The 19494-nt window shown below is 37.8% G+C and overlaps 1 protein-coding gene across 2 annotated transcripts in view; it reads left to right on the forward strand.

Moving 5' to 3' along the window:
- The window catches only part of ctnna2 (catenin (cadherin-associated protein), alpha 2), a 190208-nt gene that overhangs the window by 116314 nt on the left and 54400 nt on the right, over positions 1-19494 (forward strand). For both annotated transcript variants that reach the window (XM_049719420.2, XM_049719419.1), the window contains exon 8: positions 12089-12169. In XM_049719420.2, the coding sequence (XP_049575377.1) occupies positions 12089-12169 (81 nt within the window). The remainder of the gene's footprint in view (positions 1-12088; positions 12170-19494) is intronic.

Here is a 19494-nt window from a genome sequence, read left to right on the forward strand (position 1 = left end):
CTGTCTGTCTCTCTGTCTCCTATATAGCTCATATTGTGCCAAATAATGTCTGCTTTTTTTTAACCTCACCGTGAAGGAACAGCTTATAAGTTCACAGTTGTGAAGTAACATTCATCCAGTGAATGGAAGTTAAGCCTTATTTATCTTCAGCACCTTTACCAGCAAACAATTGCCAAGTGTAATTGTAATTGTAAGTGTAATCTGATCTATTATCAGATGAATAGGATAAAAAAAAAAGATCATTCATTCCCTAATATCTTCATTATAAGGATACACAGGTGTTGATATATAAACACTATTATTAATAATATTACATACGTATGCATCATCTTTTAATTGAGTGACTTGGTCAAAACACTGTTGTTGTTTTTTTGTTCCGTAGCTAGAGTATAATAAAGCATTGTCTGCTTGATCAACAAATCCCATCGTCTTGCATTTTCCGTCATTGTCAATTAGGTCCAGGCTATCCACTTTGCATACAGATCTGAGAGGTTGCCAAATATTATTAGTAGAAAGCCAGATACTTGTTCTCCAGACATCCGATGACTTCTCTTGACACCCACATTGGCTTGTTGTCATTCACCGATTAATTAGGCGATGATCTTTTGCAAAGATTTCCATTGCTTGTGTCAGTATGTTTTTTCGCACTTGACCTTTTGTGCTCAATGAGTTCATTTTACTTAGAGACGGCGTGACATGTCATTCGTTAAATAGAACATGTCAGACTTGAGTCATATAATGGATAATGTGTCTCTCTCTGCTACTTTTAATGTAGTTGGATATCAATACATGAACCCAGACTTTCAACAATAATCTCAGAAGCAATTTTGTAATGTTGCTATACTCTATGAGTGGAGACAGACACCATAAAGAAAATACCATATTTTGCAAACTCCAGTTCATTCTGGTAGCTTGTACTTTGAGGTTGTGGTGTATTGTTAGGCTGAATGCATTTGAGTGATCACGTAAATAAACACCACCCCAAGCCAAACCCCCCTCCCACCCCTAAAATCTGCATCTATGATTACAAGCCCATTATTGAAATCATTTATTGAATCAGTTTGACTGTTGAGCCCAACAAAACAATGTGGATGATGACTAATTGGCCCATCCATTTCAGAGATAATGTCGATGGGCTGCTGGGAAAGGATTGTGGTGGCGATATTTGTACAAGTGTGGCTGTCAGTGATGTTGGATGAGATGGTTGTGTGTACACAAGGGACCACAACCTTCAGCAGATTGAGGTTTCTTGCAGTGGAAAAAAGGCTGACACGAGTCGGTGTATTCACTATAGTGTTTGACTTGTATTATTTACACAATCTTTCTATAAATAAGTGTGTAGTAGGCGGCAATCTTCTGACTGGATCTGTGGATTAGAGTGCAATACATCCATCCTTTCATTTTCTCTAGCACTTGTAGTCATCCAGGTCGTGGGTTCGCTGGCTACAATTTAAAATCCTAACTTCCGAACTGTTCAATGCACTATTTGGTCACACGTACTGCAGTGCTAAACTAACAAGTATACTTACAGTGGTTAGTGTTGCAGTTGCGACAATGCAAGTAGTTTTAAAGAGGTTATTTGACAGGAGGAAGATAGTTGATGCACAGTGATGTGTATTTTGCTTCTGCACGCACCATCAGTGTTCCAGAACAGAGACATCTTATTGATCCATCAACATAACTTTGAGAAATTGACAAACGCACACATGAAATAAACTGAGCAATGAGATATTTGTACCATTAAAAGAAAAACAATAGTTTATTCTGAGAAGCATTAGGCGTGATATTTATATACACTGCATTCTTGAAAAAGCAGACATTAATTTTCAGCGGAAAGTTCACAGAGAGTTCACCCAGCTAAATACTCATTGGTCCTGCTTACTGGAATGTGTGCATGAATAGTGAGTCACAGCGAGATTTGATGGCCTTCTGAATGGCTTCATGCCGCGGTATGTCCAAGGCAAGGTGATCCCCTAGAGACAGAAGTAGCAGACGGTGATTTAGCCATGTCACAACACAGAGCAGTCACACTCTGAGTGTCAAACATCGTTTCCAAACTAAAACAAGAGCAGACTTCTACACCTGCCAGTATTTTGAACCAGATTGTTGTATGCGGGCATTTATCTCAGAATAGCACATTTGTCCTAAGTACAGTCAAGATAAAGCAAGTATCAAACGCATTGAGTCATCACCCTGGTTTACTTACAATTTGTTAAAAAAAAAAAAAAGATTGTATGAGTAATGTGTTCCAGCTGACATCATCAGCCACCCCAGAGATAATAGACATAGGCAAATGAAATAAAACATAATCTCCGGAATACTTTACAATACTGAATTAGACAAAATTAAAATTAGGTTCTGTGTGACCCAATGTGTAGGTCACGTGATGCAACACAGTAGTTGGCGCCCACATGGCCTTAAAGGGTGCTATTCTATATAGTCGAATTTAAAGCTTGGTTTACTCTTATCTAACTTCCTAGATGACCAAACACTGTGTGTGACTTTACTTTTTCTGCCAACTAACTTTATTTTATGCTCTTCAGTGACCTAAAAATTCACCCGGAAGCCAGCAAGGCTATTTTTTAACTTTGCCATCTAAAAAAAGCATTGTCTTTTTATTGTTGTTGATTTTTTTTTTTTTTTTTTTTTTTTGCATGACTGCTTTGGCTCGTTGCCTCAGCATGAACAGAAGCATTCACATATCCAATACACTGTTGAAGAGCAGATTTGAGTCTGTGATGTAAAATCCTGCAATTCTTGAAAATTTTCACTTCTCAATAATTGGGGTTCCTTGTGTGAGGCAAGTCCCCAAGCCTTGGATTATGAATAGGATGGAGGCAGATGAATACGTAGTTCAAGGATGTCTTGTGTTTCATGTTTAGCACACTAAACCCTTCATCTTGAAAGTTTGAAATGACTCCATCTTTTAATTGAATCCCCATCAAAACGCATCAAAGTAAAATTAGCAGCGCCATGCATTTATATTTGATGGAGGTACTTCAATACTCCCCAAAAAAAAAAAAAAAGTGGTCAAAACAAATCAATGTAACTGATTTGTAATGTACTTACACAAAGATGAGCAGTGTTGAGAATGAATGGATGTTAAAAATACATGTAAAATGCACTTTCAATTAGTTCCTTTTAAAACCCTTTAACACGTCTGCATTTGTGGAATATGTGATTCAAAATAGCCAAAGAAAAATGACAGCATACCTCAAGTTAATATTACTGCCAAAGTCATTTGCTGACATATTACATTTGCAATGTCAAAATGTTTAGATGACAAGATCCCATGGATTTTGTCCTATGCAGCAGTGGATAACCATGAAAAACAGTTGTTATCACATCATGAAGCTACTAGGATTCAAAACTGCATCCTTGATTAAAAAAGCAGACTGCTGTCTCTGGCAGTAGACAATGGAAGGTAAATCCTCTGACAAGAGAACAAAATCCACAAGCTGTCCTTGTGCTAGTGGGTGCGTATATCTTCCCTTTTGCTCAGTGTTTCAACATTTGACTTATTCCCTCTTAGCGTGAGGCCCCTCAAATACGAATAACCCATTTCAATTCCAGAAGATGCAAGAATGTTGAACTCAATTCTTAGCCCAAATCATGTTTTGTGGTCATTTGGATACAATGAGAATGATTTGTTCAATGTGAGACACACTTAGATGAAAATAGTGTGAACCATACTCCACCCTCTTTCTCACACGGAATCTAACATTTTGCAATTGTTTCATCATCAAACCTTAAAAAGGAACAATCCACTGCCTGAAAATAAAGAACTTGTGTTTTGTATGATTTCTGACTTGTATCAGAACAGAATAGACTTCAACATAGAATCAAATCAACAAATGCTTCTCCGACTGTGTTAAAGACTTTGTCCATGACCCAGCATGAGCACTGTGTCTGGTTAAGAATGGCAGATTTTGTAAATATTAAATATGTTCTGCCATTGCAGACATTTTGTATGGCCGCATTACATGCCAAAGCATGTCTAGACCCACTAAATTATGTAGGTTATGGAAAATTATCTGCAGCAGGCACATAATTGAATAGGCTAATAGTCACTAGGTACATTATATTTTATCGTTTCACACACAAATAGCTGATTGAGCAGACCAGTGCGGCCTTTGTCAGTTTGTGATCCTATCAGTGTTCAATTTGATTTAGTTTGGTAGTTAATAATTCAAATGTAGACTGATTCATATGTCTTCCCGAAGGCCTGCATTTGTACTGTTTCATAACAGTTTGATAAATGGCACCCACTAGTTTCAAGGTCGTAATCTGCATATTGTTTTTGGGAAATGAGGAGTCTCTCTTTGACCATTGTCGGAGTGCATTTTTAAGTAATAAGATAGAGATTCTCGTGTTTTGCATTGAAAAATACCTACTGCATGATGCATTACTGCCAAAACAAAGTAGAAGAAGTAATAGAAGTCATGGCAACTAATGTGTGACAAGTGTCTCAACAAGGATTTACAGTATCAAAATACCAGGACCAGGATTCTTTGACCAGAACCTTTGGCTACTATGCGACGTGTGATACTAGTTAAGGTACGAAATTTTAATTAAACAAAAAACAGGGTGCGTTCAGAAATACGCTCCAAACATGCACTGCTTCACTTTCAACGTTCAGAAAGTGTGTGCCAGAGCGCGCGCTGGGCATTCCAACTTGGGACTCAGTATAGATGCAAACAGTACAAGCACAAGCACAAGCTGCTGACCGGTGTAGAACCAAGAAAGCCTACAGAAATGAATAGAGGGCGCACGCTCTTCCTCTCGGAACACACCTACTCTCAAAGAGCTGTTAAGGCGTCAGAGTGAATTTCCGAACTCACCCCAGGGAATGGTGATACAGTAAATGAGTTCCATGCGCTGAGTCTGCCTCACAGGTGGCCATTATATTTTTGGTTTGCCCTTACTTGATGTCATCAATAGCAAATTGGCTTTTTGTAGGTGGACAAAGGATAGATATTAGGACGGCGTTGGGCATGATAATTCTACTGCATTAGGCTTTGAGGAACATGTGCCTTGTATCATTACAGAAAGAGCACTCAGGATTCAAGTATGTTGCCATTTTCGCACACAATGTCTGTCTCCGTGTTGGCCACCGTATGTGCGAGTCATCTTGTTGTAATTTGCATGTTTCTGTTTGATAACATATTGGTGGCTGCTTGACTCGAGGATGATTTCCCTAAATAATCCCTGATTAGAGCCACCTCATCTCATCGCCCACCAGTATGAGCAGCTTGACTCGTCATTATACCGGCTTACAGAAATACATATTTTCCCGAAGCCTACATGATCCCCCGACAACCATCACCTTTACTTTGGGTGCCTGAGTATGCACATTTTCTTGTTGCACGATGTAGTGAAGTAAAAAAAAACACGCACTGGTGTTATACAGAAGCCTGTTCTTTTTTTTTTATGATAGCATTACATCTTTTTTGGGAGGTGACTTGTTGGAGAAATGTAATGGAACTGAAGTGTGTCTGAAAAGCTTGTTTTCCTGTCACTCGGTTCAGGTTAGTGGAGCTGCACTTGCTTAAAATTGTGCACTTGACACAGTTTGGTTAAGAGCTCAAACAGTGAGCTCGTTTTGACAGTTTAGAACGGTGAGTGCAAAGAAACCAACAGGCAAGTTGGCATCAGGGCTGAACTAAGTTTCTCTATCTAATAGTTTCTAGTTCTATTTTATGTCCGCATTTCTTACGCTCAGCATTATTTTTACGTTTGACACTGTTGGCATCTTGCATGCCAAATGCCACAGTTCATAAATGGCTGAGCAATTAATTAATTGTCATTGTTTAATAACAGTGGTTAACTTAAAGGTTAAAATGTTGCTTGTGTGTACAATATGATGGTGACAGTTTAACTCTGGAACTGGTTATTCCAAATGTCCTTTAGCAACATTTTATAATTAGAATCAGTTTAAAATTGACCAGTGTCATGGAATAGTCTGTTGATGACTTTGAAGATTCCAAGGAATATATTACTTTTTTTTTTTTTGCTTTTGTTGTTTATCCACAACACATAATTTATTTCAGCACTGAACATTTTCAGTTCACGTCTTGGCTGCATGCTTCATGAATACCACAAATAATTTATTAGGCACAAAATGTGCCTCATTTTCTCCCATAGCTTGATCTTGATTGTGCTATTTTAAGTTTGGAGTCAGAAAAGCCAGTGAACAGCAATATTTGAGGAGTGCAGAGATCACGAGTCAACAGACAATAATAGATCAGTTATTAAGGTTTCTGACCCTCTGCTACCAAAACGTCACTACTAATACCTTCTTGTGCCCCTGCCTGTCTTCAAAAAAAAAAATCCCTCACTTCATGTCCCTTGTTTGCTCTGATCCACTGTTCAGCGAGATTGGAGTGACGCAACTGAAGGAGGAGAGAATTGTGATGAAATGGGCTTTAGTCTGTCCTAGCATTAAGAACAAATCCTAAAATTGGATTGACTGATTCCTTGCTTTATCCATCTTCCATGACTCTTCACTTGAAACTAAAACAGCACTTCCTTAAAATGAAATAAAATGCAAGTCCTTCCACCCCCAAAAGTGCGTGATAAATAGCCTTTCTTTTTCTCTGCAGTGTAACAAAAGTACATCAATGATACTCGGACCATCTTCTCACCCCATTGACTCTTTTTCTCTTTACCACAGTTCTGCTCTCATAGATATCACACCACTCTCATTTTCTCACCCTCTCCACCCTATTCCCAGCATCCCCCTCCCTCTACCCCACATGTCTCCTCTTCCTGCAGTCCCTCCCTCGCAAACTACTTGCTATTCAGTTCAGGGAGACTGCAAGCAGCGACGCTCTCGCTGGCCGTGCTGCTGCTGCAGGACAAGACTTTTCTTTTTTTTAATTCATCCTCTACTTTTGCACTGATAACCGAGCATTCCCTCCATTCCTCCTTATACTCTTGCAAATGTACACTTAAAACCCTTGCCTCTCTTCCAGTACACTTTAATGCTTCCCTTTCTTTGTGTTTGGATGATTTTTTTAATGGAACGTACCTGCACTATATATATATATATCCATCCATGCAATTTTCCAGCAATCATTATGCGAGTGGTGGCCTCTCCATAGGGTGTCTTGAGAGGTTTTCTGTGTATTGCAAAGACATGCTGAAATTTAGTCATAATAGAGAAGGGCTGTACTCCACGTTTCTCAATCACATCAAAAGCAGAATAGATTCTTAGAAGCACCATAATGTTCAAAGGATGGCTACCAAAAAAAAAAATAAAAAAATCTTTAAGATGAGAACTTTTTAGCATCTTTTCAAGTGAGACCTTTAGTTAAAGGTACAATGAAATCTTTCGGTATGTTGTCATCATCAGCATGAACTTATGAAGGAATACTTGCTTTTTTTTAATATGTCAACATACGCAAATAAGTAGTTCAGTGCATGTGTGCATGTTTTTATTAGTACATACGTATATCATAAAATCATCACAATGACGTACTTGCAGATTATTTTACTTGCTGTCAGATCAACAGTTTACCTTTTAAATTAAAATGATTAACACTCCTGATTCAGGAATGCACCTGAAACAACATTTGACACGTAAAAAAAAATAAATCAAATATCATTTCTAGGGCTGAAGGATTGTCATTTCTTACATTTCAGACCCAGAACTGTACTGTATACCAGCCTATACTTATCGTTCCCGAAACTATTATTTCATACATGCAATGAACATGCTGATAAGCTTCATGCATCTCCACACCAATACCCCGCTTGACCGTAAAGATGCTAATAGCCAACGACAGCCCCGGAGTCTAAACACGAGACTGTGTAATGAGAGGAGTAAGCAAACAGGCATCAGCCATTAAACATACGCAAGTACCAGAAGGCACTCTGGAGCCACCTCAAGCGATGCCATTCCCAACTGCATTAACTCTAAGTGACAGCAGTATTCAAGTCCCAAGCAGCACCGTTGTAGATACTTTAGGCCATCATGTAAAAGAGAGCAGGAAAAAAAAAAGGTTGCAAATCACTGGATAAGCAACACATGAGGCTGAGTTCACTGCATCTGTTGAACTCTTCGGCAATACAAATGCATGTTAGTGGACTAAAAAAACTGTCACAACAACACACGCAATATCAAGAATCATTCCATATATGGGTTGTTGTGTCTGATTCTTCTAGTCATCTACTTATTTAAGGTTAACAATATTTATGTTAGCTTTAATATCTGTAGTATATATTTTACACATATTATTCCAGATAATTTGAGGTGACTTATATGGAATTCAACGTCCCTGTGTTTTTCAACATATTAAATGGCAAAACAATATTAAGCACTCGTTGCATTGTTTTGCAGTACCCTGTAATCAAACTAGCTGATCCACCGCTGTGCCCTTAATGTCCACTTAATGAGAACAAGTCAAAACAGACCCATCCATGGTGCTACAGTCGAGGGAGCTTGGCGTATCTTAATGAGCATCTAGCTCCCTATTATCTACTGGTAACCTGACCAACATGTTAGCACTATTATCAAACGCCACCCCAGGCTCACACAAACACTTCCTCACCCCCTCGTTATCAGCTCGGCTTGTTTTTAAAGTGTTCCACAGACGGTGTAACCACATTGGACGGTAATTGTACCTCTCACTCCTGCCTAATTGAATTGACAACGAGCCGGAATTGATATCATTTAACACATTGATCTTAGGAGACAATGAGACAAAATACCCCTTGTCCTCCCCCACCTGTCTTGCTGCTTTCCCTCTGATTTAACTGCCCATTCCTTTGATTTGCCATGTTATTGCCGATGAGCTACCAGATTCATCCCGCCCGTCCTGTGTTTTATTGTTTCTCTGCCGTTGTCACTTTATATTGCAATAATTTGTAAGCATAGAGTTGTGGAGACCATTATTGAGTACGCACAAATAAATATTGATCATCTGTTTCTTTTTCACGCTGTAAATGCTCTTATTTGGGCATGATTGTCATTCTTGCTCTCCAATGTAAAGCATGACTTCAGATTTTTTTACGACGCGAAAAACAACAACAAACTGACGTTCTTGGTGTTTTAAACAAAATTGGAGTACACATGCTTTTCAGCGTGTGTATATTGTTTGAGTTGTTTGTCTATATGTGCCCTGTGATTGGTTGGCAACGGGTCCAGGTTGTTCCTAGCTGCTTGCCCATTCGTCAGTTGGTTAGGCTCCAGTTGACAGAAGATGCCGATGAGGATAAGTAGTGAATGGATGATTTCAATGAGTAATGATGCCAGACAACACAAGTTTTTCTGTTGGAATGTGGACAGATGTGTGCAAAATAAAATGTACCACAGAGTAATGTAGTGACATAGGTTTTGATTCCAGTTTAAGTTGAGACCGTATGTAAAATGTAAGTAAAAATGGAATACAATGATTAGCAATTTTTTTTCAACATGTATATTTGCTGTTTTTTGCAATTTTCTCATTATTTTTTAAAGTGATGCCCAAAAAGTTGGAAAAATAGAAAAAAGGGGAATTTATGGATTTATCAAATGATCCTACTGTTTTTAAAATGTTATTTTACAAAACATCACAACTTTACTGAAATTTGTGTTTGTACTACTACTACTACTACTACTACTACTACTACTACTACTACTACTACTACTACTAATAATAATAATAATAATAATAATAATAATAATGAGAAGAAGAATACATTTTATTTATAAGGCGCCTTTCAAGGCACTCAAGGTCAGTAAAACAAATATTCCAAATATTTCCAACCTTTTCAGCAGCATGCACATGTGTTTCCATATGTCTCTACACACTTGCTTATTTCTAGGTAATGTATGGGATGCTCTTCATGGGAGACTACATACGTGTTGGGATAAAGAATGTGGGCAGTTAAGAAAAGGGGCAGAGAACATCATTTGGGCATTTGTTAACTGAGAAGAAAATTAACATTTCATTATGTGGTAGTCCAGAACGATTCAATCAGTGTCACTGCATGGGAGACAATAGAATCAACAGCCAACTGTGGTGTCAAGTTTGTAATAGCACATTTGCTTACAGGGGACAGACACCTGAATGGCAGTGGAGGAATGCCAACGCAGATAAAAATGTAGACGCATAAATGAACATAACATGGGGAGTCTGTTTGTCTGTTCCACTTTATTTGTCACGCACATATGCGTGTCAGCCAAAACTGGTGTACGTATCCTTCAGACCGAGCCAGTGTGACGCATTGAGTAACCTATGATTCACCATTTTGATCTGCCTTGTTTATAATATTTGTGATGGGGAATTCATCCGTAGTGTTTTTAATTGCTTGTTTCATATTTTCTACCAAATATGAGAACCACATCTTCCCATTCCTCACAATGCTGTAATGATCACAAAGATGTAAAATGAGACTTTAGGCAATTATAAGAACTTCACATGCCTTCTAAATGCCAGGAGGATGCTGACATACAGGTAGTGTATGTTCCCTTTGGCAAGCAGTACTTTGATATGCTAATCTTCTTTACTCAGATGGAATTGTTCACAATTTTAAGAAATTGTGTGGGACATTTAGTAAAAGCGATTGTTTAGCAGTTGGATGCAGTAATGCTCCCAACAGTGATAATATATACAGACTGGCTCTTTTCACATTTTCCCAATTCAATTAAGGTTGTTGATTATGCATTAAATTGTGTGAATACAAAGTGTCCTCAGAGATGTTCCTGTTAAGCTTCTTTTTTTATTATTATTATGATTTTTTTTTTTTTTGTGCAAAACATCTTCATACAATACAATACATTTTTATTAAATCCTCTTTGTCCCACTGGTGCCAAAAATACATTATTCTTTTTAAGCAGCAGCACAGTGACTAATGTCATGTCCTAATGTCATGTATTCCGTGCTTTGGAATAGACGAGCTCAACTATGAATTCACATAGCTACTTGTATGAGTTTGAAGCACATCGAGGCTAAGCACTGAATACCCAATTAAGTTTCTTTCCCGTTTCAATCAATGTGCCGTAATATGTCGCAATTACATAATAAATCCAGATGCAGAGTATCTAAGATAGCATCTTGTGGTTTTGTCACTAATTCTGCAATAGATTTGTTCAAGATGGCTTTGTCTCGGGCGATGTAAGAGACAAATTATTTCTTTACTGCAGTTGCACTTGATGCTTCTAGAGCTAATTTATCAATGGACGATGCTAGGAGGCATACACGTCCCTGCAAAGCCTTATGAGCTTGTGCTCGCCTCCTTGCTTGGATTGTTGCCTAGCAACAACACAACTAATTTTGTATGCTGGTATTGCTTTGTCAGAAGATCAGAGTGTGTGTGTATGTGTGTGTGTGTGTTTTTTTTTTTTGGGGGAAATTATTCTGTTGGTCATCTCAGTACCCTTTTAACTGAACAGAGAAATGCATGAATTTGATGCAAATCTTTTAAAAATAGAGGTAGAGAAAAGTTAGAATAAAAATCTGTTTCAGATTTCAGATTTGTTCACCATCACAGTTAGAGGATTTGTATATTCTTACCTGTAGTAAATAAGAGCTCGTCCATCACGTTTGATATTTGTAGGTCAACTTTTCTTTTTTAAAAAACAATTATTTAAACTTGAGAATCAAGAAGGAGCACGTTGTGGATGCATGCAAATATTTTCATGACTACAGTTAATATTATGGAGATCATCTTCTCTTTGTATAGCCTACATTCAGAATAGTATTAATATAGTGGCTATACTTATATACATACATCTTGCAATATTCCCTGAGACCTTCATACATTTCCTTAGATTATTCATTCACTCACAAACTTGTGGGGAATCGTCTGCACATGTACTTGCACGCTCCATCTTCAAGCCACAAGCAACAATTGGCAATGCGAGGAAGCGATCCTTGGGGGAACTGACAACAGCCAAATTGAATTTTGCCAGATAGGTACAGTTGCTAGGTAACATTGAAAATGGACTCATGTGTCACGCAGAACTGACAAGTCAGAAGGAGTTCCTTGATGAACTGCATTTTCAAAATGCTCTGCACTGAACATATGCTTAGATGAAATGTTTAAAACAATAACCCTGCATTCATGTTGTTGTCGTTGCTGTTTTGCGATTATTATTTTACAGACTGGCAGAAAAGAGAAAGGAGATCCACTCAACTCAGCTATTGACAAGATGACCAAGAAAACCAGAGACTTACGTCGGCAGGTTTGTGTTATTTACTTGATACTTGACAGCTATTTTTCCTGCAAAATTGCTGAAATAAGTTTGATCATTGGTCAACATTTTAAAACTTCTCAGTCATTTATTATGATTTTTTTGCAAAAATATGCAGAGACAAATATTTGTATTTGTAGGCAGTATCTTTAGTTGTCCTACCAGAGATACATATCGTACAACATATCATATTACTTTGCTTTCAATGGCTTCAAGTTGATCATAAGTCACACATATGTGACTTTTCATCCAAAATAATTAGAGAATTAAAATTCTTTTCATGATAATCTGATCCATTATTATTCACCACTAACTCAATTTTTTCTTGTCAGATTAAAAACATGAGCATGGACTAATGAAAATAAACTCACTCACTGCAAATTTCATACATGCAATTAAGAAAATAAAATGAACATTTAAAATGTTCAACAATGAAATAAATCAAACTGCTGGTCAAAGTATAACATCACATTTCCTCTAGCTCTCTTATGAGTTGTGCAGGAGAGTTAACCTTTGAAAACTATTGACGGCCCGTTAGCACATACGCATTTTAAAAGATTCCATCATGTCGATAAGTCTCTACCTTTGCAACATTTAAATGGGCACCAACTCTTTGCCAACGCTCAGCGCGATTGATTCTGCAATTTCGTTTCACCGAGCTCCTTTTGTTGTCATATGCAAAACAATGTCAAAAACGATTCTGCTCATGTTGTGTTTTTCTTATCGAAAATTGGCTGCTTGCTTTGTAGAAAATAGTTGCCAGAGGAGTCAGAAAACTGACTGTGCCTATGTAAACTACTTAATCATCTCTTTGCACTTTAATCGCTCAGACCTATGCCATCTCAAAACATTGAGACAATGTAAAATTAATCGTTTACATTTTCAATTGCCATAAAAAAAATAGTTAACTACTGTAATTACAAAAGCATATGAAAACAAAACAAATTTCAACATATTTCTTTTACATTGTTTTCAACATGGGTGTCCACAAATCATTACACATTATTACAACATCATGATATTCTCTTTTGCAAAGGTGATGTCTTACCTGTCTATTTTTTAGTATATTTGCTTTACACCAAGATAAAAAAAAAATAAAAGAAAAATAAACCATGTATTTTTTTTTTTTTAATTGAAAGGGTAAGACACTTTGTATATGTGATGCAAGCCAAGACAAAGAGAAAGGAGAGCATTTGAACAGCAAATACACTTATACCATGCATTGCATGTCACACTAAACCCGGGCAGTCATCAGATCCATTCATGGGGCAGTTTTCACAGCACCAATTCGGGTCTGGACCAACACTAAAGATTGTGTCACAGTGGTTGCTGATCTATCCAGTTAGGCTCATGCAGTCACCCTCTGGGCATCAAGTTGCTTAGTCATTCCAGCCTCTGATACGACTCAGTATTGGCGGGAGGAATAATTTGTCCCCCCCATCCGGTGCCATTTATACAGTGACAGAAAAAAGGAGGAAAAAGTATTGTGTTAAACACGCAGAGGAAAATGAGATACTGACTCAATGCTGAGTTGAAGTAGTACCACAAAAAATATGGTGTACACATTTGTTTTGAACATTACAGCTTGTTTGTACGTGAAGTCCTGAGATCGCGAAGAAAATTTGGAGCGCACATTCAAAATTCGGATTACTCTGATTTTACCCTGAAATGAATGGTGATCATTATGAATAGGGAAAATGAAGACAAATGTGAAAATGACACAGGAAAGGAACACAGGATGTCATGATTTACCATCGTGAACAAATCCACAGTCCTTATAATGGAGAACCGGAAACTCACTGCACACGTTTTCTTTGGAGAAATTCTATTCAAAAATGCTTCTTTGAGAAAAGGTCACCTCATATTTGAACTGAACGTCAAGGTTCCCCCTTCCCCTTCACAGACATTTACAGTTTGCTCCTGAACCAAACTTTGGTGTCATGCTAGATTCTCTCTACTTGCACAGAAGAGTTGCGACCTTGTCCTCTGCAACTTTTGAAGACCAGGGAATTATTCCAGATGGGAAACTATAACTCCCTTCCTCCCATGGGGGGCATTTGATGAGTCTGTCTGACTAGCTGGCAGGTGGTACTCATTTTAAAGAGGATGTTCCGTTGACTCCAGAGTTGACTTGACAGAATGGGTGCAAAGCACCCATATAGGCATTACATAGAGCTTTGATATTGTAATACACCACATCAGGTGTCATTTTGCCTCTCCGAAGTACGGGGCCCTTTCACTGGGGAGGAGCACACCTGCTGTATGGGCATTTCAAGCCTTTCTGCCGCTTTTGTTAAAAGGCGGGATCAATTAATGAGCAGACAAGCATAAATGACAGTTTGCATTCGTAAAATGAAAGCAGGCTGGAGCAAACATGCCTTCTGACACCAGCAATGTGCTGCATTGTGTTATCTGGTGTTCAGTGGTGAATACAAAATAATACTAAGCATTTTGTTACCCCACTGTAGACTGTGCACGTCAACCTTGTACGCTCCGCTGCCAAATACATGTCTTCAGAATGAAATATAGCTTCATACATTTCCAAACATGGCAGCAAGATGGAATACTGGCAAAGGGTACCTCCAGCCCAGTCATCTTGGATAAGTGCCTGCTCATCTGCCACTCTAATAAGAACAAACCTGTTGGAAACACTTTTTGTCTTGAAAGTGGCTTGCTCTATTTGTCGATGCAAGGGTCGCGGTTGAACAAATATTGGATGCCGTTTAAAGAGGTCTCCTGAAATTGATGACTTTGTAGGTATGAGAATTCTGTCTGGCACCTGCAAGAATAAATAAATACATTTAAGATTGGCTGGATGGACGGACTGATCCATCTATCCATTTAGATATCCAAACCCTGTATAAATATGTATTCTATTGTATTTTAATAGCAAAGTTTAACTCGCTCTTTTATCCTACCATTCTCAAATTCACATTAAAACAAATCTTTGAGCACCAAGAAAGAATGTTGGCAATTGTTTTTCTTAGTTTGTCTCAATATTTTAGACGTTCAAGGCCAGCACATATGCTGCACTTAGCACATCCACTGTGGTATTTGTTGGCTTCTTAGAGGACAAAAATAATTAACATTAAGTGGAATTGAAGTGAATTTGTCTTTACATTCCTTGTGCACTTGTAAATTGAATCAGTTACATTTTATTTGTTGAATATTATTCAGAAAATGTTTGTGCTGAATTGGGCCTCAACTCAACCAGTTTGTTGAATGTAAATTATACTTATATGATTGCATGATCATTAAAACTTTAATTTAATCTTAATCGTAATTTAAGTTTTATTGTGATGAGATAACCCCTCTTTGGTTGCTCTTAACGTCCCTTTCAGTGTCAGTGTTGTACTGAGCAAAATGATGCTGCCCAGAGGACGTCTAATGTAATGTGGCTTCAATTTCCCTTTACTGAGGTTATTTGGTTTTCTTCAGTTTGGGAACTTGTTGACACTGAATCTTCAATGATTCTGTTGGTAGCAGTGCACACAGTGTTTGCCTCATTTGTTTGAAGTAATGCAATGATCACACAATCAATATAGTTCTCACTCATCTACTCGAATAGTACGTATGCCCTTCCCAAGTTTCTGTATTATATTTGTATGCACTGCGTTAAAGTAAACACTTGAAGTTCACACTTTGCAAGTATGATATTTCACCTAAATACTAAAATGTGATGTGCTAGAATATTTTAAGCTGTCAGGGCTGGTGAGAGATTTGCAGTCAGGAAGAGTTGATGACTTAGCTTGGACTGCTGTTGGCGGTGTAGCAAAATATATAACTAATATAAGTCACTTTTTAAGCCTGAACTTTGATTTTGCATTCCAAACTGCAACTGTAATCATAAATGCAAGTGCACAGGAGGGCAAGTTATGTTCCTCGAGGTGAAACGAGTGTGTGTGATATCTCCGGCCGCATGTATGGACAAGGGCACATTTGTAGAATGGAAAAGAGTGAGCATTCAAAATGGAGTGCTGCTTTAATTTGTATGCATTTAGCAAACAAGCGGAATTAGTTGTTTGAAATGAGCCATGTGTTTTAGTTCTTATCATTCTGTGTGTAATGAATGCATCTGTCAAGTCATCTCTGTGGGCCCTATTTGACTGATGGCTAATTCTAGGATTCCCTATGGCACAACAGCATCACATGTTGTCTGGCTCCCTTTTCTTGCTCTCCTCAATGGGATGTTGAAATCATTTCCATTTTTGCCATTAGTTTGTTGATTGGTGCATCTGTTCCTAATTGTTATGTGTTATAGAGTTAAGGCAAAACAGCTGCCATAGTCACCAAATTCAAGATTTAGTGGAATTTTATTTATTTTTTGTTCTCTCGAAGTTTTTTTGTTTGTTTGTTTTTACAGTGGAGGCTACGAGCTACTACTGGTCTAAAGTTCAAATAAAAAAACCAAGCCCCCTCACCCCCTAAGTATATCTTGTCCAAGTATGTTGTACCTATCATATTGTGCTGACAGTACATTACACTACCTTCCATTTGACTTTGTTTTGTACTTTTTTTCCGAGGATGATAAACTTCTAAATGGCTGAAATCCATTCTGTGAATTATTGTCTATACACCTTCCATTGTTTTGATCAGACGCGTGACAGCGAGGTAGCTATGTTTATTAGACTGTCGGTGATCAATTATTCAGCCTTAGTACATTTTTTTTCTCTTCTCGTCTTTCATGCCAAACTCGCTGATAGATATCTTCTGTGAGAGTTATTACTTGATTTTTGATTTGCTCAGGCTGTTTCTTCTCAGCCGTGACTCCAGCCCTTCATGCTGTGATTGTTTTTGACATTTTAATAAGAACTGTTCCTGTGCTGACCCCAAGGTATCCGACGATGTGTTGTGAATCACAAGAACAGTCAACACAAAGCAAAGTGCAACTGTTAACAGTTAGAACTCTTGATATCCGTGTTTCTTCACTTGTCAATTTTACTTTCCTGAAGATGGAATTGAATTGAATGACCCCAAGCTCTCCGTCTAAAAATGTCTTATTTTGCTAATTGCCATATTAATAATATTAATATTAAAATATTAATTATAACTATATATATTGAGAAACATCTCACTGACTACAATAATAACGAATAATATTGTCTCTTTCAGCAGTTTCTTTTCAGCAAAAGGTTTCTTTCATCTTCAGAGCTCAAGGATCACTTGTCAATATGCTACATACTTTGCTGATGTCCTTCAAAAATATTGTCAATAATTTTTAGCTTCTTCCACCTCTGCAACATATGTGATCTCTTGTGATTAATCTTAGCTTTGTGTTGCTTCTTGAAAGCTGCAGCATACACAAGACATATACGACCAGATGTCTGATTTAGAGATAGGCGGACAAGGTATCTCACATTCAGAACATGCCCAAGATGTTATTGTGGTCATTCTGCAGGCCCCAAATGTCCTCTGGTAGCCAGGCCTGGCTTTGTGTTTGTTGATTTGAATCTGACTAAATCACACATTACTGTTGTAGAACCACTCTTGAAAATAATTAAACTTAATCATCCAGGCACATTGAACAAGTCCACTAGAAAGTTAGAGGCTAGCTTGCCAGCAAGTAATTGTAGCGTCGACTCAAGCACAAAGTCTGAAATTTCTCTTCAGCCTTCTGCGTCATGAAGGTTGTTTTTTAATACCTCTGCTGGATTTCCAATTTTCACTAGCACTGTGTTGCGAATGTATTTTTGCTAGAATTAGTTAATTATCCACTTATTCTTCATACAATTTAAAGGATCTCTGTTGTTATTTTTAATCATCCCTGAGTATGCTGCAAAACTAGAGTTTTGTGTGAACCATTCCTTAGCGATTGTAAAAGTATGAAATCTAATGCCCAAAATAATTCCTGTGTCAAGCATGTCATTTATTTCTCAGAATTGGTTACAGCTAAAAAAATCTGGGGATATTGCACATTTTCCGCCCTAAATCCCAGAATAATAATGCCGCACCTTTGCCTTCTGCAAAAATGGTGTAGAGATTGTGCAGCAAATGTGAGATTTATATCTGCCCTCATTTCACATCTCTACCGCCAGATAACTGGATAGCAATGATGCACAACCGCAGTGATGCAGTGAAACATACGCAACATTCACCATTCCAATGAGCCAAAGAATATAAACCATCATGTTCTGTACCTGGCATTGCGGCTCTTTAAATCACTGATCCGGGATTATACCATTCTTGATAAAGTGGTGCTTAGATAGTACATTACATTGGCTTCAGGTTGTTTACAGCTTGAGCAGCCATGTCATGTCCACTAGAGGAACCTTAATCTAGTCTCACCAGAGGTCCTAATGACGGATTATCTTGTTTTAAAGACCTTCTACTTTGTTGTCTCCCCCCCCTGTGAGATTAAAATAAACACGTTTTTAATTTTTCTAGGTGACATGCAATTTTTTTTGTATTATCTTATCACCATAATCATGTTTACTCTAACTCAGCTCTATATTTCCCAATGACCAGTTCTCATCGTAATGCTTATTAGACAGTTTCTTGCAAATGTTTTAAGGCCCCAGTAATAAGATGTTTGTGGTTTAGTCATTTTGTCATTTGGTAGAGCACAGAAAGCCAAACTATGTCCATTTCTTTGCCAGTTAATGACAACTTGCTGGTGTGTGGATGATACTGATACAGTTCGATCGATACAATAGTTACTCAAATGGTGAAAATAATTATGTGTCTCTGCATTTTATTTACCGTGTCACCATGACAGTTGTGAAAAACATCATTAAATATTGTAGTGACCTATACAACACATACCCATGGAGTCAAAGTTCAAGTATGATGTGAAATTACATTTTCCGTAACCATTACAAACAATTATTTAAAATGCCTAAAATAAATCAATAGATTTGTCACTCACGATGGAGTATATTATATGCACTCTATATATGTGTGAAGCAAACTCCTGTTTTTTGGTTTTCTCTTTTCTTGTGTGTCTTTATATGAGTAAGCCCATCCCTCTGTAAAATAAAGCACCTGTGTGTCATGCTTTCTGTACTGTTCCCTCAAGCATCCCATCAGACATCCCAGTGAGTAGTACCACAAGGGTCCATTTACTTTCTCATGAAACTACCAGTCCCTTGCCACTTGGCTCCAAAATGATTCTATAAACAAAGATAAAAGTTGCAGTGTCTCACCCTCGTAAAAAAGCCTTATGGGAAAAATTACGCCTTGTAAGCAATCTGCACTTCGTCCAAAAAGGAGTTACCTTCCACTTTTTCATGTCTTTCTTTCTTTCACTCTCTCTCACTCTCCCCCCGCCCCCCTCTCTCTCGCACTCGTTCTCTTGATCATTCCAGTATAAACTTAAT

Source organism: Syngnathus scovelli, chromosome 5 (genome assembly GCF_024217435.2).
Source record: "Syngnathus scovelli strain Florida chromosome 5, RoL_Ssco_1.2, whole genome shotgun sequence".
Lineage (NCBI taxonomy): Eukaryota > Metazoa > Chordata > Actinopteri > Syngnathiformes > Syngnathidae > Syngnathus > Syngnathus scovelli.